Genomic DNA, 26454 nt, shown 5'->3' with positions numbered 1-26454 from the left:
TCTCTCTCTCTCTCTCTCTCTCTGTCTCTCTTTCTCTCTCTCTGTCTGTCTCTCTCTCTCTCTCTCTCTCTGTCTACATCTCTCTCTCTCTCTCTACATCTCTCTCTCTCTCTCTCTCTCTCTCTCTCTCTCTCTCTCTCTCTCTCTCTGTCTACATCTCTCTCTCTCTCTCTACATCTCTCTCTCTCTCTCTCTCTCTCTCTCTCTCTCTCTCTCTCTCTCTCTCTGTCTACATCTCTCTCTCTCTCTCTACATCTCTCTCTCTCTCTCTCTCTCTCTCTCTCTCTCTCTCTCTCTCTCTCTCTGTCTACATCTCTCTCTCTCTCTCTACATCTCTCTCTCTCTCTCTCTCTCTCTCTCTCTCTCTCTCTCTCTCTCTCTCTGTAAATCTGTATCTCTTTCTCTCTCCTGGCTGCAACTAAGCACATCTATGTTTTGGGGTCAGTGTTAAATGATGGGAGAGTGTTATTTTGTGAACTGATGCCTTTTCTTTAGCTGGTTATGATTGGCTTGAAGGCAGGAGACAGAGGGTGATGGTAGAGGGTTGCTTTTCAGATTGTGTGTAGGCCTCTGACCCAACCACTGCTTTTTGTCATTTACATAAATGAGTTGAATATGAACAGAGTTAGAAAGGTTACTAAGGGAGCTTGATCAAATTGGTCAATGGGCTGAATAATGGCAGATGGAGTTCAATCTGGATAAATGCTAAGTATTGCATCTTTGTAAAACAAACCATGCACTCCACTTGTACAATTAATGGTAGGGCCTTGGATAGTGTTGCAGAACCTAGGGGTGCCGGTACATAATCCTTTAAAGTTTGCATTCCAGTCGACAGGTTGGTTAAGAAGGCGTTTAGCACGCTTGCTTTCATTGCTCAGACCTTGGAGTACAGGAGCTGGGACGCCATGTTGAGGTTGTACAGGACGATAGTGAGGCCCCTTCTGGATTACTGTGTCCCGTTCTGGTCACCCTGTTACAGGAAGGATGTTAGAAAGCTGGTGAGGGTCCATAAGAGATTTACCAGGATGTTGCCAGTCACTGAAGGTTTGAGTTAGACAGAAAGACTGGGACATTTTCCATTGGAGCTTAGGAGATTGAGGTGTGACCTGACAGAAGTTTATAAAATAATGAAGGATCTAGAGACTTGATGGAAATTCTCTTTTTCCACAAGATGGTGAATTTCGAGACTGGGGGTAAATTTTTAAGGTGACATATTTTAAATAAAAAAGACTCCAAGGGGCAAATTTCTTTTCAGTGGTTCGAGTGTGTAATGAACTTCATAAGGACGTAGTGGATCTGGGTACAATTACAAAGTTTAAAGGACAATGGGATGGATGCATGAATAGGAATGGTTCGGAGGGAGATGGGCCAGGAGCAGGCGGGTGGGACAAGTTCAGTTTGGGATTGTGGCCGGCATGGACGGCTTGGGCCGAAAGGTCTGTTTCCGTGCTGTATGACTGAGACGCAAACTGCTGGTGTAGCAGCCAATGAAGAAAGTTATCTCAGTGTACGATGGGGCCTTGATCAGATGGGCTCAGGAGATCCAGATGGAGTTTAATTTAGGTAAATATGAGATGGATGCATTTTGGTAGGACTTCATGGGCTACATTAAGGCTTAGGGAGTGTTGCTGAACAAAGAGATCTTGGAGTGCAGGTTCGTAGTTCCTTGAAGATGAAGTCATAGGTAGACAGGGTAGGGAAGAAGGTGTTTGGTGTGCTTGGTCAGTGCATTGAGTCTAGGCGTAGGGAGGTCATGTTGCGGCTATACAGGACATTGGTTGGGACACTTTTGGAAGGCTGTGTTCAATTCTGATCTCCCTGCTACAGCAAAGATGTTGTGAAACTTGAGAGGGTTCAGAAATGGTGCGAGGGTTGGAGGGTTTGAGCTATCTGGAGAGGCTGAACAGGCTGGGGCTGTTTTCCCTGGAGCGTCGGAGGCTGAGGGGTGACCTTTATAGAGATTTACAAAATCATGAGGGGCATGGTTAGGGTAAATAGACAAAGTATTTTCCCTGGGGTCGGGGAGTCCAGAACTAGAGGGCATAGGTTTAGGGTGAGAGGAGAAATATATAAAAGAGACCTAAGGGGCAACGTTTTCACACAGAGGGTGGTATGTGTATGGAATGAGCTGCCAGAGGAAGTGATGGAGGCTGGTACAGTTACAGCATTCAAAAGGCGTCTGGATGGGTATATGAATAGGAAGGGTTTGGAGGGATATGGGCCAAACACTGGCAAATGGAAGTAGATTACTTTCGGATATCTGGTCAAAAAACTCAGTCATGTTAGTGAGACATGATTTCCCACGCACAAAGCCACGCTGACTATCCTTGATCAGTCTTTTTTACAATTGCATTTAAACCCTGTCCCTCAGAATCCTCTCCAATAGTGTACCCACCACTGATGTCAGGCTCAATGGTCTGTAGTTCCCCTGGCATTTCCTTACCATCTATCTAAAGTAGTGGCACCACATTAGCCACCTTTCAGACTTACAATCGAGTGCATTCTGCCTCACCCCCTCTAGTGGTTTTGCTGGTGGGTTTGATTTCCCCCCCCCCCCCCCCCCCCACCCATCTCAGGCAGTTCTCCTGGGGGTGGAGGGTGACTTGGTATGCCCCCAGTGCTTCTAGGCTGGCCTAGCCCCTGGAGTGTGTAGGAACGCAAGGTTCTCTGACCGTAACCTTTTTAGACTTGAACTTGATGTTCCTGGCCCTCTGAGGATGGAGGCCATTCAGCCCACCACTGTCACAATTCTGTCAGTGCTCTGGAAGCAACCTTCCTTTTGGGCCAAATGTGACCTAGGTCACCCTCTCCACCATTGAGATCCTCGCCCATTAATAGCAACGTTTGGGTTGGTGGGCAGAGGTTAGGCTTGCTCAGGGTTTCTATTCCATTTGGTCCCTACACAGGAAGGTTGAAGTGCTGTCTCCCACAGAGACTCGGGGCGTGAGGGAAGGGCGACCTCCAGATTGGTTTAAGTTTCCTTCCCATCAGCCCTTCTGGTTGGCATCCCTGCAGGATTTCCTCTCCTGGTCCTGCTAGGTGAATCCTCCTCCCTGGGACCCAGTGCAGTGTCAGGCTCAGAGACTGGGCAACTGATGTGGTTACTTCCTGTAACACCCTGCTCCCAGATAGGGTCGTCTCCAATGTCCCGATGCGACTTCTTTGCTGTGAACCCTTGCACAAAGGCAGTGGTTTTGTTTTGTTTTTTTGCATTGACGTTCCTCAGATGTTCCCATACCTATCTCTTAGTCTTTGTGTGGATGAATGTACCCAGATCCCTCTGTCCTGCAGTCTCTCCCTGTTTAAATGATACATGCCTTTTTCTAACCTGCCTGCGTCAAAAGTGGGCAGCCTCCCAGTATTCCCGCATTCTGGCTCATATTCACGTTGCCCGTACTGAGGAATGGTCACTCGTCCCGAAACGTGAACTCCACTTTCTCTCTCGTTGGTGCTGCCAGACCTGTTGTGCTGTTCGAACAATTTTGGTTTCTGTTTCTGTGCCTTGGAATGGTTCTTTGTCTCTCTGTCTGTGTGCGGCATCATACAGATGCAGCATGTTGTTGTTGTTGTTGTTGTTGTTGAGCACTGCCTTTCCAGTTGTGGCGAGTTGCTGATGTTCTTGTTGATCATCTCTTCCTCTCTGTCTGTCTCTCTCTGTCTCTAGTTAATCCAGGCAGCTGCAGTGACGAACGTGAGCTGAGGGACCTTTCGCCCGCACACCGCCGGCCAGCATGCCTCCCCGCCCGTCCTCGGGGGAGCTATGGGGCCTACACTTGATGCCCCCCCGCATTCTGGTGGACTGCTGTCTTCCTAACGGGATGATCGTCACGCTGGAGTGTCTGCGAGAGGCCACATTGACTAGCATCAAGCACGAACTTTTCCGGGAATCTCGAAAGTACCCGCTCTTCCACCTCCTTCAGGTTCGTGTCTCGGGAGGGCGGGAATCTGTGGGGGCGTCACTGTTTTGGAATTGAGCTGGATATACCATTCCAGACATCCCCTCCCTCCCTCCACCAGCACTCAGTAGCAGCAGGGTGTACCATCCAGAACTCGCACTGCAGAAACTCACCAAAGATCCTCGGGCAGCACTTTCCAAACCCACCACCGCTTCCATCTGGAAGGACAAGGGGCAGCAGATACTGGGGAACACCACACCCCTGCAAGCTCCCCTCTGAGGCCGCTCCCCATCCTGACTTGGAAAGATGTCAGCGTGCTTTCGCTGTCTCCGGGTTACGATCCTGGAGCACCCTCCCTAACGGCACTGTGGGTCAACCCACAGCAGGTGGACTGCGGCCGCTCAAGCTCACCCCCACCTTCCCCGGGAGCGGGGAGCAACCCGAGATGGGTAACGAAACCCACATCCCATAAATAAGCAAGTCAGCAAGACAGCATCTGTGGAGACCCAGTATCCTCCAGCATAAGCCAGCGTTCTCTTGCATGGGATGTGAACGTCAGTCTATTTATTCCCTGACCCTAGTTGCTCCTTAATCCAAGTGTTTTTGTCCCTTCCTGAGGGCAGTTAGGAACCATTGCTTTGGGTCTGGAGTTAAGTGGAAGCCAGAACTGGTAAAGGACAGCAGATTTCCTTTAGGAAGGAGACCATAATGATCCAGATGGGATTTTTACAACAATCCTTGATTGCTGTCATGGTTACCACTATTGAGCCTAGCTTCCAATTAAGCACTTGTTGATTTTTGTTTACCGTAAATTTCACTGGTTGCCGTGACGGGATTTGAACCGGCGTCCTCATAATGTTCACCTGGCCCTCTGCCATTATTAGCTCAGTAATGTTGCGCCACCATCTTCCCCCACAATGGAAGTCAACTGCAGCTCAGTGGTTAGCACTGCTGCCTAACGGCGCCAGGGACCTGGGTTCAATTCTAGTGACTGTCTGTGTGGAGTTTGCACTTTCTTCCCATGTCTGCGTGAGTTTCCTCCCACAGTCCAAAAGATGTGCAGGTTAGGGTGGATTAGCCATGGGCAACGCAGGGATATGGTTGGGGGGTGCGGGGGGATGCTCTTCGGAGAGTTGGTGAGGACGCGGTGGGCCGAATGGCCTACTACCACGCTGTGAAGCCTCTAGCTAAGGAGGGCAGCACTGCCAAATATCAGGTGAAACAGAGATCCCGTTTGTGCTCTCAGTTGGGTTTTTCCACGATGCCATTTTACCAGAGAGCTGGGAGAATGGCGGTCCTTTGGGGACAGTGTTGGGGTTGGGGGTCTCATCTGGCTTGGTCATGTCCCTCAGAAGGAGTCACTGTGGACACAGTGGGTAACGTCTCTCGCTGCCTCTGAGCCAGAGGTTCCTGGTTAGTGTCCCACTCCAGGATCTGATGGTCAAGAAAGGTGTAAAAAGATTGGTTTTATCAAAAACCGTAAACCCTTCCAAAGCAGAAAGTGGGTGGTCGGCGCAGGAGAGATGCCTGGACACGCACGCACACAACCATTGCAGCTTCTCACGGCAACGGGGTGGGTGGCTGCAGAGGTTATTGGCTTGGGAGGCCAGTGTGGGTCAGTTTGGTGCTGATCTCACCCAGGTTCCATCCTCATGTTGACTGGAATGGACTTGGGAACTTGTCTCGTTGCCCTACCTCTGGAGAGGGGTCATGGAGCTGCGGACTAGGTCTACCTTTCAAAGGGGAGACCTGAACACAGCAGCTTAATGATGGATGGTTCTTTGCAAAGATCCACACACACACACACACACAAACCCGTCCCTTCCTGGCTCAATCCCCTCTGTGTGACTCCCGTCTCCATTATGCTTGCACCTTCACTTGTCCTTTGAATTAGAACCTTACAGTGCAGTACAGGCCCTTCGGCCCTCGATGCTGTGCTGACCTGTGGAACCAATCTGAAGCCCATCTAACCTACACTATTCTATTCTCATCGATATGCCTATCCAATGACCATTTAAATGCCCTTAAAGTTGAAGAGTCTACTGCTGTTGCAGGACGTGCGTTCCATGCCCCTACTACTCTCTGAGTAAAGAAGCTATCTTTGACATCTGTCCTATATCTATCACCCCTCAATTTAAAGCTACGTCCCCTCGTGCTAGTCTTCATCATCTGAGGAAAAAGGCTCTCGCTGTCCACAGTATCTAACCCTCTGATTATCCTATGTGTCTCAATTAAGTCACCTCTCAACCCTCTTCTCTCTAACAAAAACAGCCTCAAGTCCCTCAGCCTTTCCTTGTAAGACTTTCCCTCCATACTTGGCAACATCCTGGTAAATTTCCTCTGCATCCTTTCCAAAGTTTCCATATCCTTCCTGTAATCCTAAAATGAGCTGCACCAGGGATGGAGAGAACAGTCAGGCGCACCTCCTTGAGACTTTTTTAAAAAAAATCACACAACACCAGGTTATAGTCCAACAGGTTTATTTGGAAGCACTAGCTTTTGGAGCGCTGCTCCTGCTCCTTCATCAGGTGGTTAGTGGAGATGGAGCAGTGCTCTGAAAGCTAGTGCTTCCAAATAAACCTGTTGGACTGTAACCTGGTGTTGAGAGTTTTTTTTTAACTTCGTCCACCCCGGTCCGACACCGGCTCCTCCACCTCGTGACTCCGGAGCTGCCAAGTTGGTACAGGCCCACAGCCCTTTGACCCCGTCGAGCTGGGCGAACCTCCCCTCTGATTATTCACTGCTCACCTTACGCCACCGCGCTAATGTCCGTTCTCCTGCAGGATGAGTCCTCATACATCTTTGTTGGGGTGACCCAGGAGGCGGAGCGGGAAGAGTTCTACGATGAGACGCGGAGACTGTGTGACCTGAGGCTGTTCCAGCCGCTCCTGAAGGTGATCGAGCCGGTGGGCAACAGGGAGGAGAAAATCCTGAACCGAGAGATAGGTGAGTTTCCGGGTTCCCCTTCAGACCCCCCCCCCAGGTCACTGTCGGCAGGGGCAGGATCCACACTATAAAACTACCACCAATTTACAATACGGCCAACTGGCCTCCCCTCACCCCCTTGTCATTTTACCCTGTTACTTACTCCTCTACTCTCTTATTTTGCCCTTCAATTTATCCGTTCACCTCCCTCTCCCAAAGGGGAGCAAGTCCCACACACTCTCTGAATTGAATCGAGTTGAATTTATTGTCACGTGTACACAGTGAAAAGCTTTGTCTTGCGAGCATACAGACTGACCATAGAGTTAAGTAGCGTAGATAAGTAAATAATAGGTAAACAGCAGCAAAAACAAAAACACAGGTACGGGCGAATGTTAAGAGTTTGAGAGTCCATTCAGTATTCTAACAATAGGGTAGAAATTGTTGTGAAACCGGGCTGGTGCGTGTGTTCAGGTTTCTGTACCTTCTGATGGTAGAGGTTATAGAGAAAAATTGCCGGGGTGGGATGGATCTTTGAGAATGCTGGCGGCCTTTCCTTGACAGCGGGCCTGGGAGATGGATTCTGTAGATGGGAGGTTGGCCTTTGTGATTGTCTGGGCTGAGTTCACCGCTCTCTCTGTAACCTTCTCCGATCTTGAATGGTACAGTTGCCATACCAGGTAGTGATACATCCAGACAGAATGCTCTCGATGGCGCACCTGTAAAAGTTGGCAAGGGTATTCGCCGTCACACCAAATTTCCTCAGCTGCCTGAGGAAGAAGAGACGTTGTTGGGCCTTTGAAACCAGTGCGTCCACATGAAGTGTTCAAGAAAGCTTGTTGTGGATGACCGCTCCCAGGAACTTGACACTCTCCACTCGTTCCACCTCTGTGCTGTTAATCTGTGTGTGGGGTGGGGGGGGGGGGGGGGGGGGGGGGGGGGGGGGGGGGGGGGAGTGGAATGAATGACCTCCCGCCGAAAGTCAATAATGAGTTTCTTGGTTTTGACGGCGTTGAGAGCTAGGTTGTTCTCAATGCACCATTTTATTCCAGGTCTTCCACCTCCCGTATGTAGTCGCCATCTGAGATTCGGCCGCCATCAGCGAACTTGTATTGGTCTGATTTTCTGGCTTTATTGGTGACTGTTCAGTTCCTTTTGCATTTGCGGCACATTTCGTCCTCGTCCTCGTCCTCTTTTTTTTTCCCCCCCCCCCCCACCATCACCCGGTTCTGGCCATGTCTGCTACCTATTGAAATATCGCCACCATTTATCTGCTATGTTACATCCTTGCAGCACCTCGACCTCCTGAGGTCATTGTTCCAGTGCCTAAAGCACCGGAGCCTTTGCAATGTTTCCCAATAGCTGCAGACCTCTTTGTCCTGTAAAAATTGGTTAACTGTTGTGGCAAATCATTGTGATTGTTTCAGGGAGTCTTGCTACGACTGAGGCCACACCTGGAGTACCGTGCACAGTGCTGGTCCCTCCGTATCGGAGAAGGGGTGCCACTGATCCAGGAGCGGGCTCCCGGGATGAAGGGATTGACTCATCAAGAGCGGTTAGACAGGCGAGAACATCCTTGGTTAGAGTTTAAAAGGCTGAGGAGTTATCTTTATTGTAACAGACAAGATTCTCAGGAGGCTTCGCAGGGTAGACGCTGAGATGAGGTCCCCATTCGTGGCCGAGGGGAGGCAGCTGCAGAACAAGAGCCGCTGGTTTGAATTGGAGATGTGAATAAACATGCTCTGAGGGGAGTGAACGTCTGGAATGCTGTACCCCAGAGAGTTAAGGCTAGATCACTGAACGTGTTTTTAAGAGGGAGACAGACAGATTGTTGGAATATCAGGAGTTGAGGGCAATGTGGAGTTGTGGCCTAGGATGGATTATAGAATGGCGGGGCAGGCCAATCCCTGGGGGAGGGCCGAATGGCTTATTCCTGTTCCTATCTCTTGTCATCTTTACTCCTTGTTTATGTGTGCGCGATTGCAAATTAATGTCCGCTGTTTTCTCTCTAGTATAGGTTTTCTGGGTTAATATCCTAGAGATATACAGCACGGAAACAGGCCCTTCGTCCATGCTGACTAGATATCCTAAATCAGTCTAGTCAGGTCTGCCAGCATTTGGCCCATATCCCTCTAAACCCTTCCTATCCATGTAACTATCAAGCAGCTCATTCTATACTGGCACCACCCTCTGCATGAAAAAGTTGCTCCTCAAGTTCCTTTAAGTCTCTTTTCTTCCCCCCCCCCCCCCACCCCTCACCTGAAATCTATGCCCTCTAGTTTGGGACCCCCTTACCCTGGGAAAAAGACCTTGACTGTTCACCTTATCCAATCCCCTCATGATTTTATCATCCTCTATAATGTCACCCCTCAGCTGCTAACACTCCTGCCTATTCAGCCTCTCCCTGTAGCTCAAACTCTCCAATCCTGGCAACATCCTGGTAAATGTTTTCTACAACCTTTTTAAGGTTCACAACATCTTTCCTATAGCAGGGAGACCACGTGGTTCGACCACATTTGGAATATTGCATTCAATGTCTTGTACAGCCGCAACAAGATGTCTCGACTCTTGTACTCCATGCACTGACCAGTAAAGGAAAACATACCAATTGCCGCCTTCACTCTCCTATCTACCTGACACTCCACTTTCAAGGAGCTATGAACCTGCTCTCTAAGGTCTCTTTGTTCAGCAACACACCCCAGGACCTTACCATTAAGTGTATAAGTCCTGCCCTGATTTGCTTTCCCAAAATGCAGCACCTCACATTTATCGAAATTAAACTCCATCTGCCACTCCTCAGCCCATTGGCTCATCTGGTCAAGATCCTGTTGTAATCTGAGGTAACCTTCTTCGCTGTCCACTACACCTCCAATTTTGGTGTCATCTGCAAACTTACTAACTGTACCTCTTATGTTCACATCCAAATCATTTATATAAATGACAAAACGTAGAGGACCCAGCACCGATCCTTGTGGCACTCCACTGGTCACAGGCCTCCAGTCTGGAAAAACAACCCTCCACCACCACCCTCTGTCTTCTACCTTCGAGCCAATTCTGTGTCCAAATGGTTCGTTCTCTCTGTACTCCATGTGGGTAAAAACAATGACTGCAGAGGCTGGAAACCAGAGTCTAGATTAGAGTGGTGCTGGAAAAGCACAGCAGGTCAGGCAGCATCCGAGGAGCAGTACTGCACTTACAGTACTGTAAGTGCAGAACTTGTAGTTGATGCAGTACTGCTCCTCGAATGCTGCCTGACCTGCTGTGCTTTTCCAGCACCACTCTAATCTAGACTCTGTACTCCATGTGATCAAACCTTGCTAACCAGTCTACCATGAGAAACCTTGCCTTACTGAAATCTATATAGATCACGTTAACCGCTCTGCCCTCATCAATCCTCTTTGTTACTTCTTCAGTTTCCCCAACACCTCAGTGTGCGATTATTGTTCGATAAAACCGTCATCAGTCATTTGCTGGAGTCCAAGCCTGTCTGGTGGGAGGGGTGGACCTGATGGAAAGAAGATGGCCCCTAATTGTGTCCTTCTCCACACGCTCCCCACCCCCACCCCCAAACCGCAGGGTTTGCGATTGGAATGCCTATCTGTGAATTTGAGCTGGTGAAGGACCCAGAGGTCCAGGATTTCCGCCGAAACATCCTGAGCGTCTGCAAAGAGGCAGTGGAGCTTCGGGATGCCAACGGTCCCCAGAGCCAGTCGCTGTACGTCTACCCTCCCAACGTGGAGTCCACAGCCGATCTCCCCAAACACATCTACAACAAACTGGATAAAGGTGAGGAGGGGCTTGGTGCAGGGATGTTGACCAGCTCCTGGTGGCTGGGGAGGGCTGTGTGTGCGCGCAAGAGACATGGTTATCACAACATGTCCGAGAGATGGCTGCCTATCTTTGATTCGTTGAAACTTGCAGGAGGAGGCCCTTTGGCCCGTTGTGCTAAGTAGCCGAGGACATAAAGGTCCCATGAGAATCTTTTGTTTAAGGCTGGGATAAAGGTGGCAACACGGTGGCTCAGTGGTTAGCACTGCTGCCTCACGGCGCCAGGGACCTGGGTTCGATTCCAGCCTCAGGCAACTGACTGTGTGGAGTTGGCACATTCTCCCTGTGTCTGTGTGGGTTTCCTCTGGATGCTCCGATTTCCTCCCACAGTCCAAAGACACGTAGGTTAGGGTGGATTGGCCGTGCTAAATTGTCCCATAGTATCCATGGATGTGTAGGTTAGGGTGAATTGGCCGTGCTAAATTGTCCCATAGTATCCATGGATGTGTATGTTAGGGTGGATTGGCCAAGATAAATTACCCATAGTACCCAGGAATGTGCGGGTTAGGGTGGATGTAAAGTAATTGGTATGGAGAATAGGTCTGGGTGGGTTACTCTTCAGAGGGTCGGTGTGGATGTGTTAGGACAAATGGTCTGTTTCCACACTGTGGGGTTTCTGATTCTTCTATGAAATAGATTACTTATTCCTTGGAATCTGAACTGTACCAGACAGTGGCTTTGAAAGCGTGGCATCACAGGAGGTTCCTAGCACAGTAAGAGGCTACGTTTTAAACTCCTGTTGGGTCGCTGGCTGGGTCAGCATTTATTGTCCATCCCTAGGGTGAATGAGCCATTCTTCGAATAGACGCTGTGTGTTTCGCGATGCTTATTAACTTGCTTTCTGGACCTGGAGCTTTGACATTCTCATTTGCTCTCGCTCTTGCTGCTCTCTCTCGCAGGCCGCATCATCGTGACAATCTGGGTGATCGTGTCGCCCACCAATGACAAGCAGAAATACACGCTGAAGATCCCGCACGATTACATGCCGGAGCAGGTGATCGCAGAGGCCATTCGCAAGAAGACCAGGAGCATGCACCTGTCGCTGGAGCAGCTCAAACTCTGCGTGCAGGAGTACCAGGGCAAGTACATCCTGAAAGTCTGCGGCTGTGACGAGTACTTGCTGGAAAAGTACCCCATCAGCCAGTACAAGGTGAGCCCCCTGTGACGGTTGGTTTTTGTGAGAGGAGGAATGGTGGCTCAGTGGTTAGCACTGCTGCCTCACGGCGCCAGGGACCCAGGTTCCATTCCATCTTCGGGTGACTGTCTGTGTGGAGTTTGCACATTCTCCCCGTGTCTGCGTGGGTTTCCTGCGGGTGCTCCGGTTTCCTTCCACAGTCCAAAGATATGCAGATTAGGGTGGGTTGGCCACGCAAAATTGTCCCATAGTGCCCAAGGATGTGCAGGTTAGGGTGGATTGGCTGTGCTAAATTACCCATAGTCATAGAGATGTACAGCACGGAAACAGACCCTTCGGTCCAGCCCATCCTAGCCGACCAGATATCCCAACCCAATCTAGTCCCATCTGCCAGCACCTAGCCCGTATCCCTCCAAACCCTTCCTATTCATAGTGTTCAGGGATATGCAGGTTAGGGTGGATTGGCTGTACTAAATTGCCCCATAGTGCCCAAGGATGTGCAGGTTAGGGTGAATTGGCCGTGCTAAATTACCCATAGTGCCTGAGGATGTGCAGGTTAGAGTGGATTGGCCATGCTAAATTACCCATAGTGTGCAGGTTAGGGTGGATTGGCTGTGCTAAACTGCCCCATAGTGTTCTGCTCCTATGTCTTATTGCCTTAGCTCTCTCGCGCTCTCTCTTAACGAAGACCTGAATGCTTCCTGAAGTGGTTAATGCTTCACATTATCATTACAGACATCCAGGGACCAGTGTTAGGTCTCGGACTCTCTCTTTCTGAATATTTGTATTTTTCCCAGTGGTCAGGTGTGGGGTATTCCCTGTAGGAATCGGGAGAAACGAAGTCGTCTCTTGCCCCAAAACTTGAGGTGGGGGTTTGTGCCTGGAATGCAATGAGAGATTCCCAAAATGCGGGGTGGTTGTCAGAGCACTACCTTTTTAGTGGCAAGGATGTGCAAGCATTGGAAAAGGTGCAGAGGAGATTTACCAGGATGTTGCCTGGTCTGAAGGGAAGGTCTTATGAGAAAAGGCTGAGACACTTGGGTCTGTTCTCATTGGCAAGAAGAAGGCTAAGAGGGGATTTGATAGGGACATACGAGATGATCAGAGGATTAGATAGGATACACAGTAGAAGTCTTTTTCCTAGGATGACGACGTCAGCTTGTACGAGAGGGTGTAACTACAAATTGAGGGGTGATAGATTTAAGACCGATGTCAGAGGCAGGTTCTTCACTCAGAGAGTGGTAAGGTCATGGAATGCTCTACCTGCTAATGTAGTCAACTCCGCCACATTAGGGGGATTTAAACAATCCTTAGATAAGCACATGAATGATAATGGGATAGTGTGGGGGATGAGCTGTGAATAGTTCACTGGTCGGCACAACATCGAGGGCCGAAGGGCCTGTTCTACGCTGTACTGTTCTATATTCTAACCCTGGGACTATTTAGCAATGTGAGAGAGCAAGAGAATGCCCTTTGCATTAACAGAGTGTGAAGTGAAGGTTATGTCAATGTATGCCCTATGCCACAGTCCAGTGTCCCCCTCTCTGGGGATCGATACTGGGATTCCAAGTGGATTCCTACATGACCGTCTCTCTCAGGTTTACTTGGTCACCGATGCACGGAGCTTGTAGAAGGCAGGCTGGCTGCTTCGGTCGAGAGCTGACCAGTGATGGGTCCCCAGTTTGATCATCGGTGTCCTGGGCCCAGAGTCTGGTGATGTCTTTAAAGAAGACAAACACGTATGGTATACTGAAAGCTGTCCAGTGCCTGTTCCTGTGTGTGTCTTGTCAATGTGGGGTCAGTCACTACTACTTTTTAAGGTTTGCTAAAATTAAGAAAATCAACTGGTGGTTATTAATTGTCTGAATGTATGTAAATGGGGAGCAACATAACAAACAGAGACCAACAGTGACTCTAGATGTGGGATGCGAGGTGTAAGACTGAGCAAGGCAATAAACTCTGGCTGTCGCTATCTCTCACTGTCTTCACCAACTGGTTTGGAATGGGTTATCCTGTTTTATTTATAAGTCAGATATTTGAGACTTTGGAAGTGCTGGTGAAGCCTGTGCAAGTTGCACGATGAATGCAAAAGCCAGTTGTGTTAATCCGGCAGAGTCTGTCCTTTTATTACTGACTGTGTTACTCGGTGACCTGAGGGTTAACAATACTCTTGCCTCCCCCTATACTGTCTCAGTACATAAGAAGCTGCATTATGATTGGCCGGTTACCCCACCTGATGCTGATGTCCAAGGAGAGTCTCTACAGCCAGTTGCCGGCCAACACGTTTGTCATGCCCTCGTACGCCCGCCGTATTTCCACCGCCACCTCCTATATGAACGGAGAGGTGCCCGCCAAATCCCTGTGGTCCTTCAACAACCTGCTGCGGATCAAGATCCTGTGTGCCACCTATGTGAACGTCAACATCCGTGACATTGACAAGGTGAGGTGGAGGGGGGGGGAGTGGCGCGTCTGTCCTGTGTTCGTAGCGGGATTGGTGAGGGAGGCGGTGGGTTTTTAACTTCAGTACACCCCTCTTCCCCCCCTACCCACTCCACCCCCAACCCCGGCTTAGTCCACAACTCCCACCTCCACCTCACAACCATTTTCCACCACGGCGCCACCCTCTCGGCTGATCTGCTGGTGGAAACCCTCGTCTACACCCTTTTTGTGATTTTGAGGCGACATTCGAGAGTCATCAGTCTGTGGCACCTCCCCCAAGAAGGGGGCAGAGTCCTTCCAACTATATTCCAGGCTGAGCTGAACAGAAATTCCGATCTGTCTAAAGAGAGTCGAGAGGGGGTCGTAGAGAGGCAGACAGGAATGTGGAGCTGAGAGTCATAGAGACGTACAGCATGGAAACAGACTCTTCGATCCAACCACCCATGCCAACCAGATATCCCAAACTAACCTAGTCCCATTTGCCAGCACTTGGCCCATATCTCCTCCAAACCCTTCCTATTCATACATCCCACCACAATCTAATCAATCGCCATCTTCTTTAATGGCAGGACAGGCTAAAGAGGCCAAATAGCGTCATGTCTCCAGCCTTCCCGTTCTCCGGAAGGCATCTGGATTTGGCATATGCTTCCTGTTAGGTGGCATTGCTGCTGTTTTCATCATTGCCCCCCGCCCCCCCTCACTTTATCGTTTTTCTATCCTGGCCTTCCACAAACTAGGCCACGTATACATCCTGTTATCCCTGTCCCAAAGCTGAGTGCTAACTGGGGTGGCACGGTGGCTCAGTGGTTAGCACTGCTGCCTCACGGTGGCAGGAACCCGGGTTCGATTCCAGCCTCGTGCGACTGTCTGTGTGGAGTTTGCACGTTCTCCCCGTGTCTGCGTGGGTTTCTTCCGGGTGCTCCTGTTTCCTCCCACAGTCCGAAGATGTGCAGGTTAAGGTGGATTGGTCGTGCTAATTTACACATAGTGCTGAGGGATGTGCAGGCTAGGTGGGTTAGCAATGGGAAATGCAAGATTACAGTGCTAGGGTAGGGGGGGGGAAGTGGGTTTGGGTGGGCTGCTGATTGGAGGGGGCAGTGTAAACTCAATGGACTGAAAAGGCTCTTTCCACACTGTAGGGATTCTTTTTTTTTTAGATTAGATTTCCTACAGTGTGGAAACAGACCCTTCGGCCCAACAAGTCCACACCGACCCTCTGAAGAGTAACCCACCCAGGCCCCTGACTAATGCACCTAATACTATGGGTAATTTAGCGCGGCCAATTCACCCTCTCCTGCACATCTTTGGATTGTGGGAGGAAACTGGAGCACCCGGAGGAAACCCACGCAGACACGGGGAGAGCTGCATTGAATCCCTTTTTTTTTGTAATGGTGGATGTGACTTCATGACCATTTTTTTTTTAGATTAGATTAGATTACGTACAGTGTGGAAACAGGCCCTTCAGCCCAACAAGTCCACCCCGACCTGCCGAAGCACAACCCACCCAGACCCATTCCCCTACATTTACCCCTTCACCTAACACTATGGGCAATTTAGCATGGCCAATTCACAGGTCCTTTGAGCCCCTGATTGCTGCTGGAAAAAGATGATTTCTTTTAACAAAAGAAAACTACTTTTTAAATGTCACTCCTTGCCCCCCCACTCTACAGCTGAAGCCATACCCCAGGGTAATATTCTCACAGTCTTAAGTTGTCACTCTAGTGATCAAATGGGGTTACATGAGGTAAGAGATTTAGGAAGCTCTACTGTAATACACCCTTGAACATACAGGAGGCGCTTTCTTTAAGGTGGGTGGCACCAATAAACACAACCTATGCAAATGCCGGTTAATAGAAGTGATAAATGGGCAAATCCAACATTTGGAGCTCTGTCATGTCATGCTGGGTATTTGTTTTTTTCAGTTTCTTTCTTGTATAGTGTTATGGACCAGACCAAACCCTATCCAAATATAGTAAGAAGGTCGCCTAGACCCTAACTTGCTCTTAAAACAAGGTGATAACAATTCAGTTGGTCAAACTACTTGATGTTAAGAAGACTGCACTTTATTCATACACAATAGGTAAAATACAACAAAATAAAAGGATTGGCTTCGCTCTAACTATTGACTAATAGATACAGCACCTAGTATTAATTAACTGTTCTAATATAGTAACATCCCATAAACACATCTTTGGCAAAGGCAAATTCAGAAAAATCCAGAGTCTCACAGGCAATTCCCAGCAGCAGGAAATCTGTGTGTGTGTAATAGGGAGGGATATACTGCAGCTTCCAAACCCTCCTGAGACCCCAGCAATAACTGCTACAAGAACCCTGGAAAATCCTGGTTCTGAGGGAGCTTGACCACACCCATTCAGGCTGCTTCTATTGTTGCTGCTTTTTATTTTTGAAAACACTCTAAGGCCTCATAAACTGTTTACTCTAGTGACTCTGCGTAGACAGCTCAGCATCTCTGACAAACCCCCTCTTCAAATTTAAAAACAAACCAGGGCAAAATATATTCCTTAAAACCACAGATATCGTCACACTAGACTTTCCAAAATAACTTCTGAGGTATGGCCTTCGGTTCTACCATGGCTGAACCAAGCCCTTCTGGTCGGAATTTCTGCAGGATCTTGGGATTGTTGTGTATCTATCTAGTGTTTTGTTTGTATTTCTTACATAAGGGCAGCATGGTGGCTCAGTGGTTAGCACTGCTGCCTCACAACACTTAGGGACCTGTGTTCAATTCCCACCTCAGGCAACTGTCTGTGTGGAGTTTGCACATTCTACCTGTATCTGTGTGGGTTTCCTCCAGGTGCTCTGGTTTCCTCCCACAATCCAAAGATATGCAGGTCAGGGTGAATTGGCCACGCTAAATTGCCCATAGTGTTAGGTGCATTAGTCAGAAGTAAATATAGGATAGGGGAATGGGTCTGGGTGGGTTACACTTCGGAGGGTCCGTGTGGACCTGTTGGGCTGAAGGACCTGTTTCCATATTATAAGGAATCTCATCTAATCTATACTAAGCCAGTGGGAATATAAACTAATGCTGTTTTGCTTTTTCCTTACAAATGCCACCCCCCAGATCTACGTGAGAACAGGGATCTACCACGGAGGTGAACCGCTCTGTGACAATGTGAACACTCAGAGAGTGCCCTGCTCCAATCCACGGTATGTTTTAGGAGGAGTCACTGGGTGTGAGTGTTACTCGCAGGATCGGTCTTTATTCCGAATCCCTAGTTGCCCTTACACTATTAAAATATTACAGTGCAAGTTAAACTTGAATGGTTTGCACAGCTGTTTCATGGGAGAATGTTAAGAATTGGGGTGGCACGGTGGCTCAGTGGTTAGCACTGCTGCCTCACAGCGCCAGGGTCCCAGGTTCAAATCCAGCCTCGGGCGATTGCCTGTAGTGTCAGGTCAGTTAATCTGAGGAAAATGGGTCTGGGTGGGTTACTCTTCGGAGGGTTGGTGTGGACTGGTTGGGCCGAAGGGCCTGTTGCCACGCTGTAGGGAATCTAATCTAATTAACCGCATTACTTGTCTGGAGTTGCATGTTGGCCTGACCAGTTGAGGATGGCTGATATCCTTCCCTCAAGGCTGAGAGTCACAAACACATAGGGCACAGGAACAGATCCTTCGGCCCAACCAATCCATGCTGACTATAATCCCAAACTAAACTAGTCCTATCTGCCTGCTCCTGGTCCCTATCCCTCCAAACCTTTCTTATTCATGTACTTATCCAAATGTCTTTCTAAATGTTGTAACTGTACCCGCATCCACCACTTACCCAGGAAGTTCATTCAACGCACCAGAACACAAAAGTTGTCCCTTGTCCTTTTTTAAATCTTACTCCTTAAAAATATGCCCCCTCATCTTGAAATCCCCCCATCCTCAGGAAAAGACCCTTACTATTGACCTCAGCTATAGCCCTCATGATGTTATAACCCTCAGTAAAGTCACCCTTCAACCTCCTACAATCCAATGACAGAAGTCCCAGCCTTCCCAGTCTATTTTTGTATCTCAAACTCTCCATTTCTGGCAACATCCTGGTAAATCTCTTGTGAACCCTCTCTGCTTTATTCATATCTTTCCTATAACAGAGCTGCACACAGTACTCTGGAAAAGACCTTTAAAACAATCATCCTTTAAAACAGTCATCACCATTATTATTGGGGTTTTTTTCGGTTCAGTTTTGTGGGATTTGAACTTGGGTCCTCTTCGCTGGTTTTCTGGATAACTAGTCCAGTGAATTCACCCACCACATCACACCACCCTTTTTCCTGTCCCCATACATTCAGACAGCACACAAAGGGCTGAATGGTCTCATTGCATACTTTGGCTTTTAGAAAGTTCCAGTTAATTCCCAATTTTTAAAGAAGTGTTCCTTGTAAAGTATTTTTTCGTTCATCAGACATGGGCATCACTGGCTGGGCCAGCATTTTATTGGTTGTCACTAGTTCCCATTGAGAAGACAGCTGTGTTGTCCATCTCTGTCGCACACTCATCAGGACAAATCGCAAGAATACCAAATTGAGCTAAATAATGAAGTTTTGGTTCATTTGTAGGATGTGGGTATTGCTGGCAAGACTGGCATTTACTACCCCTTCCCTGAATATTCAGTGACTCAGTGGTTAGCACTGCTGCCTCAGGGCACCCCTGATAAAAGGGCAGTGCTCCAAAAGCACAATTAAAACCTGTTGGACTATAACCTGGTGTCTTTATTCTCCCCAACCCCCGAAGAGGTAGAGGGGAACCCTACCTGTTTGTTCATTTTCTAACTTCCATTTTGGGTATCGTCTATGTAAGTGTTTTTTTTATGTCACAGCCCCCCACTCCAATCGGTTATGTGTTCCCGTCTCCCTCGCTTCCTTCTGTCCAGCTGTTACTGACTGCCGTTTCTCTGTTGGTTTCTTTCCAGGTGGAACGAGTGGCTCTCGTATGACATCTACCTCATTGACCTCCCACGTGCTGCCCGCCTCTGTCTCTCCATCTGCTCCGTCAAGGGGAGGAAAGGGGCAAAGGAGGTGGGTCCATGGGAATGGCAGGGGGAGGGTGCTCACTTCATGGAGTTCCTCTACAGAGGGCAAGGGCAATACTGTTTTATATTCTGTCCGCCCACTTGGGAAACCACGCTGATATCTAAGGCCTGCTCCTCCCCAGGATGGTAACCAAAGTTAAAGATGCAATTGCCCCCCCTTGTTTTCCTGCCTGACCTCTGTTGGAGGGTAGGGGGGTGGATCTGGGTGGGAAGCTCTTCAGGGGACCAGTATGGATTTGATGGGCTGAGTGGTCTGTTTTCTGCATGATAGGGATTCTCTGCTTACCGGGTTTAAAAGAAACTGCTATTTATTGTAATTCAAAATTCAAGCAATGAGTCATACAGTGTGGGAACAGACCCTTCGGCCCAACCAGTCTGTGCTGCCCATCATCCCAAACTAATCTAGTCCCACCTGCCTGCCCTTGGTCCATATCCCTCCAAACATTTCCTGTCCGTATAGTCATTTGAATGTCTTTTAAACATTGTACCTGTACCCGCATCCACCACTTCCTCTGGAAGTTCATCCCACACACGAGCTACTATCTGTTAAAGATTTGCCTTTCCTTTTTTTTTCATATCTTTCTCCTCTCACCTTAAAAAAAATACAAAAAAATTGAGTTAGAATCCCTACAGGGTCAATGGTTCCTATAGTGTGGAAACAGGCCATTCAGCCCATTGAGTTCACACCAACCTTCTGAAGGGCATCTGACCCAAACTCGCCCTTGCCACATAACCCTGCATTTCCCACAGCCAATCCACCCTAACCTACACATCCCTGGGCACTATGGGTAATTTAGCATGGCCAATCCACCCTCACCTACACATCCCTGGGCACTATGGGGCAATTTATCACAGGGAAATCGACGTTTCGGGCAAAAGCCCTTCATCAGGAATCCTAATGAAGGGCTTTTGCCCGAAACGTTGATTTTCCTGCTGCTTGGATGCTGCCTGACTTGCTGGGCTTTTCCAGCACCACGCTTTTCAACTCCCCCAGAAGCCTGTCCACCATCTACGAGGCATAAGTCCAGTGGGGTACCCCCTACTTGCCTGGAAAGGGGCAGCTCCAACAAGAGGTTTAAACACCATCCAGGGACAAAGCAGTCCCCACTTGATTGGCACCACATCCACAAGCATTCACTCTCTGCACCACTGACGCTCAGTCGCAGCAGCGTGTACCATCTACAAGATGATCTGCAGCAATTCATCAAAGATCCTCAGACAGCACCTTCCAAACCCTCGACCACTTCCATCTGGAAGGACAAGGGGCAGCAATACAGGGGAACCCCACCCCCTGCAAATTCCCCTCTGAGTCGCTCACCATCCTGACTTGGAATTGTATTGCAGTTTCTTCATGGGAGGGGGGGGGGGGGGCTTGTTGGGTCAAACTCTCTCCCCAAAGCACTCTGTGGGAGTCCCTACACCACACTACATGGACTGCAGCAGTTCAAGAAGGCAGCTGACTGCCACCTCCAAGGGGCAATTAGGGATGGATGGTAAATACTGGCCCGGTCAGCGGTGTCCATGTCCCAAGCGTGGAATGTAACATTGAGATTGTACAGGATCTTGGTGAGGCCCCTTCTGGAATACTGTGTCCAGTTCTGGTCGTCCTGTTACAGGAAGAATATTAAGCTGGAGGGGATTCAGAAGAGATCTTCCATTATGTTCCCAGGAATGGAGGGTTAGAGTTCTGAGGAGAGGCCGGGACTGTTTTCACTGGAGCGTAGGAGGTTGAGGGGTGACTTTTATGGAGGTTTATAAAATCATGAGGGGCGCAGATAAAGTGAATAGCAAGGATCGTTTTCCCCACGTTGGGGGATTTCTAAACTAGGGGGCATACTTTTAAAGTCAGAGGAGAAAGATTTAAAGAAGATATATGAGGGTTTTTTGTTTTAAGCATGAGAGAGGTTGTTGTTTGGAATGAACTTCCTGAGGAAGTGGTGGATGCGGGCAGACGTTTAAAAGACATTTGGATAAGGACATGAGTAGGAAAGGGTCTGGTGGGGTATGGGCCAAACACAAGCAAGTGGGACTGGTTTGGTTTTGGATTCTGGTGGGGCTGAAGGGTCTGTTTCCATGCCGTGTGCCCCTGTCACAAATTCGATGATGCTCCTTCCAGTACTCTCCGGGGAGGAGTTCCAAAGGCTCATGACTAGTAGGTGTTGACTGCGCACTCAACCCTAGCGTTGGTTCGTTGGGGCTGACTTGCCATTTACTTTCTGCCTTTGTCCTGCACAGGAACACTGTCCGTTGGCCTGGGGGAACGTCAACCTGTTTGACTACATGGACAACCTGGTATCTGGGAAGATGGCCCTGAATCTCTGGCCAGTGCCTCATGGACTAGAAGATCTCCTGAATCCCATCGGAGTGACAGGATCAAACCCCAATAAGGTGGGTTTGGTTTTCCATCCCTCGGGTATCCCTATCCAGGAGTCTGCCTGTCTCCACACTTGCCACCGTTGTGAACATAATCCGGTAATGCAGTGCCAGGTTCATTAGAATCTCCGCGGTGCACACACAAGCCTGTTTTGTTTTAGATTAGATTCCCTACAGTGTGGAAACAGGCCCTTTGGCCCAACCGTCCTCCAAAGAGTAACCCACCCAGACCCATTTCCCTCTGATTAATGCATCTGACACTATGGGTGGTTTAGCATGGCCAGTTCACCTGACCTGCACATCTTTGGACTGTGGGAGGAAACTGGAGCACCCGGAGGAAACCCACATAGACACGGAGAAAATGTGCAAACTCCACACAGACAGTTGCCCGAGGCTGGAATCGTACCTGGCACTGTGAGGCAGCAGCGTTCACCACTGAGCCACCGTGCTGCCTCATGGCCTATCAAGTGGACGCTGACCCTCCCCAAAGAGTGTCCTACCTGGTTGTTGGTTCCCATCCCTCAGAGTTTCGGTTGCGGGTGAGAATTCACAGGCTCCGGCCTAGTGTTCCCTCCGCGTACTCTTCCCCCTGTCCTGGTACTCCCTCCCATACAGCAGTTCCCCCACCACTTCGAGGGGCAATTAGGCACGAGTAACAAACGCAGGTCTAACCAGTGATGCTTATCCAATGAGTTCCTCTTAATTTAAAACTGAGCCGGATATGACCCTTAACACGTGGCGTGATCTACTTGACAAGGGCTAATGTCAACACAAGAATACCTTGAGAATGTCGCATGTCCTCACATGAGTTCAGTAAAAGGTTTACAAGGTGACACTTATGGCGCCATCTTGGGTATCAAAGTACAGATTTTTTTAAGTACAAATTCTTTGGGTGGGGGGGGGCGGTTAAAAAAAACTAGAAAAAGCCCAGCACTAAATTAGAAAAATAGAGAAGAGAGAGTTCAGAATAACAGTCCTTCCAACCCAGACCTTCACCTCCAAGGCTGGGAGCTCGGGCCCACGCTGAAGGCGGGAGTCTGCGCTAACTTTCACCCTGGATATTACCTGAGGATGGGAGGTAAAAGAAAAAGTGGGGGTAAGAAAAGACTCACTGTGGTTAACTCTTAAGAATGTGGCGCTGGAAAAGCACAGCCGGTCAGACAGCATCCGAGGAGCAGGAGAGTCGAGGTTTCAGGCAAAAGCCATTCATCCTGATTAAAGGGCCTGAAACGTCGATTCTCCTGCTCCTCGGATGCTGCTTGATCTGCTGTGCTTTTCCAGCACCACACTCTTCGACTTTGATTTCTAGCACCTGCAGTTCTCACTTTCTCCCATGTCGTTAACTCTTACCTGAGCTCGGTGATATTTTAAAGCCAGTCTCGACTGACTTATTATTTTCTGGAGACCTGTGAACGTGTGGTGTTTTTGGTTAATGCTATGTTCTCCTGCCGCCCCCCCCCCCCCCCTCAGGAAACCCCGTGCTTGGAGCTTGAGTTCAACTGGTTCAGTAACTCGGTGAAGTTCCCCGATGCTGCGGAGATAGAGGAACATGCCAACTGGAGCATGTCCAGGGAGCTGGGCTTCAACTACTGCCTGGTGGGACTGGTGAGTGAGCCAGCGCTGGGGTGGTGCGAGGTGGGGACAGAAAGGTCAAGTGTCATAGGTCTAGCTCTCTCTCGCGCGTTTTCACTCTGCAACTCTGGCCTCTTGAACCTTCCTTTCAGCATCCGTCGTCTCTCTCTCTCTCAGACCCTGTCGGGAAAGAATTAACAAAATTAATTTTTCGTTTATTGAAGATTAGTTTAGATTCCCTACAGTGTGGACACAGGCCCTTCAGCCCAACAAGTCCACACCGACTCTCTGAGGAGCAACCCACCCAGACCCATTCCCCTACATTTACCCCTGACTAGTGCACCTAACACTATGGGGCAACTTAGCACGGCCAACCCGCCCTGGACTGTGGGAGGAAACCGGAGCACCCGGAGGAAACCCACGCAGACACAGGGAGAATGTGCAAACTCCACACAGTCAGTTACCCGAGGTGGGAATTGAACCCGAGTCCCTGGTGCTGTGAGGCAGCAGTGCTAACCACTGTGCCACCATGCTGTCCTGAACTTGTATAGCTGCTGTTTACAGCCTCTGGATTTGACAGCGAGACACCCACTTTTTTTTTGTTGTTTCCTTTTGAGTTGTCTCTGCTTGATGCAGAAAGGTGGGGTCCGCTGGTTTGTGGGATCTTGCTGTGTGCAGCAGGGCGGCAGGACAGAAATGAGAGAGAGAGTGCGGGGGAATTGAGAATGGAGGGGGCAGAATCTTCAAAATGAGCCCCGGGCACTCTGCACAGGGACCTCGATGTGATGGACTATACTGGTGGTGTTTGGAACTCTTTTTCCCCCCGCCAACAACTCCCACAAGACTGTGACCTCTGACTATCTTGGGGGTGCCTTTTGGGATCTATTCCGATGTCCTCTCATCCCCAAAATCTGTTGAGGGATCTGGAGTGTAAGCTGAATAGTGCAGTCAGTCTGCAGCAACAGTTCTGAACAGCAGGGCAGGCTGCCATGCCTCGGGAGATGGGGGGGGGGGGGGGGGTGAAGGAGGTTCCATTGGTGTTGAGTGGTCCCCTGCTCACTCTGTTGCAGTAACGTTAATCTGCAGGCATCCAGTAGAGTTGTGATGTTGCCTGAAATCCGAATTGCTTCTGTGGAATTTCAGAGTCCCCGTTCTAGTCTTCTAACCCTCCCCATAAAGTCAGTCCCTGGGACCCTGCCTGATTTCGATCCTGTGTGTCTTTCAGAGTAATCGTCTGGCAAGGGACAGCAATCTGACAGACAGTGATATTGAGCAGCTTCGCAATATCTACAACCGTGACCCACTGTCTGAGATCACAGAGCAGGAGAAGGACTTCCTGTGGAGACACAGGTAAAGGCAGGATCATGGAATTATGTGCTTTATAACACTGGGGTACAGTACTGGTGGGGACAGATCTGTCGCTGTATAACACTGGGGTACAGTACTGATGGAGACAGGCCTGTCCCTGCCTAACACTGGGGTACAGTACTGGTGGGGACAGATCTGTCACTGTATAACACTGGGGTACAGTACTGATGGAGACAGATCTGTCGCTGTATAACACCGGGGTACAGTACTGGTGAGGACAGGACTGTCATTGTATAACACTGGGATACAGTACTGGTGGGGACAGGTCTATCACTGTATAACACTGGGGTACAGTACTGCTGGGAGCAGGTCAACGGTGATGCCTTCTGTAGTTGAACAGACTTAGAATGGACAGAAGTCAGTCGGCCTTTGCTGTTGAGATGCTGCTTATGGGGGGTAGCGGGAGCGTGCTGAGCGATCCTGCCTTATGTATTGTTGCCGTCTGCTCTTTGTTTAGGCATTACTGTGTCAACATACCCGAGACGCTGCCCAAGTTACTGCTCTCTGTGAAGTGGAACTCGCGGGATGAGGTGGCTCAGGTAATAACGGTTTTGTCAGCGGAGAGTGGGGGCAGGGTGCTTGGGGAGCTCGGGGGAGGTGAAGTGCTGATTTAAATACACGAATCAGAGAGAGCAAGCGTAAACTCCTCGCTACTGCACACTGTTGTCTCCTGTCATTCGCATACACTCTTCACCACAGGGTGTGTTGTCCCCGCCTACTGTTATGTGGGTCTGTTGATGAAGCGAGTTCAGTCAATGACAGGTTAGTCACCTACATGGACGGACAGACAGACACACCTGCAGATGCTACATGGGTGCAGCTCCAACAACAGTCGAGAAGCTCAACACCATCCAGGGACAAAGCAGTCCCCCTCCCCCCACCTTGATTGGCACCACATCCACAAACATCTCCTCCCTCCACCACCGACGCTCAGTAGCAGCAGTATGTGCCATCTACAAGATGAGCTGCAAGAATTCACCAAAGATCCTTAGGTCACCCACGACCACTTCCATCTGGAAGGACAAAGGCAGCAGATATATGGGAACACCACCACCTACAAATCCCCGCTCTGAGCCACACTCCATCCTGAGTTCAAAATATATTGGCCCTTCCTTCAGTGTCACCTGGGTCTAAATTTTGGAGTTCCCTCCTTAAGAGTGCTATGTGGGTTGACCCACAGCAGGTGGACTGCAGCGATTCAAGATGGCAGCTCACCATCACCTTCTCAAGGGGCAACTAGAGTAGGGTAATAAATGCTGGGCCCATCCAGCGACGCCCGTGTCCCACAAACTGAATTTTGAAGGTCTCTGAGGAAAACCAGCACAGAACCAAATCCTTCGGCCCAACTCGCCCATGCTGACCAGATATCCCAACCTAATCTAGTCCCATTTCCCAGCACTTGGCCCATATCCCTCTAAACCCTTCCTAGTGCCACAAACACTACGTAGGACAAACAAGAACAAAGTTAGCCACCAGGATACACGAACACCAGCTAGCCACAAAAAGACACGACCCTCTCTCCCTCATAGTCCTACACACGGATGAGAAAAACCACCATTTCGACTGGGACAACACATCTATCCTGGGACAGGCTAAGCAAAGACATGCCAGAGAATTCCTAGAGGCCTGGCACTCCAACCACAGCGCCATAAACAAACACATAGATCTAGATACCATCTATCAACCCTTCAGGAAACGAACAGGAAATGACATCACCACAAACCCCAGGAACCCCATCCAGGACAAACATATAAATAGAAAGCAGGAGACAACAGCTTCGCTTCACTTGGAGGTCGCCACTGACAATGTTACCTAGCCAGGTAATGAAACGACTGGATATCAAACCTACAGCACAGCGAGCAAACCTACACCCTAAATCT

The 26454-nt window shown here is 49.3% G+C and overlaps 1 protein-coding gene and 1 long non-coding RNA gene across 5 annotated transcripts in view; one reads left to right on the top strand and one right to left on the bottom strand.

Moving 5' to 3' along the window:
- Positions 1-26454, top strand: part of LOC122544358 (phosphatidylinositol 4,5-bisphosphate 3-kinase catalytic subunit alpha isoform) — a 75958-nt gene that overhangs the window by 31130 nt on the left and 18374 nt on the right. For all 4 annotated transcript variants that reach the window (XM_043683588.1, XM_043683589.1, XM_043683591.1 and 1 more), the window contains exons 2-12: positions 3665-3920; positions 6680-6842; positions 10395-10604; positions 11546-11796; positions 13976-14221; positions 17306-17391; positions 19142-19247; positions 21497-21649; positions 23105-23239; positions 24432-24556; positions 25032-25113. In XM_043683588.1, the coding sequence (XP_043539523.1) occupies positions 3732-3920; positions 6680-6842; positions 10395-10604; positions 11546-11796; positions 13976-14221; positions 17306-17391; positions 19142-19247; positions 21497-21649; positions 23105-23239; positions 24432-24556; positions 25032-25113 (1746 nt within the window). In that variant the 5' untranslated portion in view covers positions 3665-3731. The remainder of the gene's footprint in view (positions 1-3664; positions 3921-6679; positions 6843-10394; positions 10605-11545; positions 11797-13975; positions 14222-17305; positions 17392-19141; positions 19248-21496; positions 21650-23104; positions 23240-24431; positions 24557-25031; positions 25114-26454) is intronic.
- Positions 24323-26454, bottom strand: part of LOC122544359 — a 14903-nt gene continuing 12771 nt past the window's right edge. The window contains exon 3 of the long non-coding RNA XR_006310328.1: positions 24323-24335. This is a non-coding gene — a long non-coding RNA (uncharacterized LOC122544359). The remainder of the gene's footprint in view (positions 24336-26454) is intronic.

The sequence above is a fragment of the Chiloscyllium plagiosum genome, chromosome 48, assembly GCF_004010195.1.
Source record: "Chiloscyllium plagiosum isolate BGI_BamShark_2017 chromosome 48, ASM401019v2, whole genome shotgun sequence".
NCBI lineage: Eukaryota > Metazoa > Chordata > Chondrichthyes > Orectolobiformes > Hemiscylliidae > Chiloscyllium > Chiloscyllium plagiosum.
This window is presented reverse-complemented; position numbering and strand designations above follow the sequence as displayed.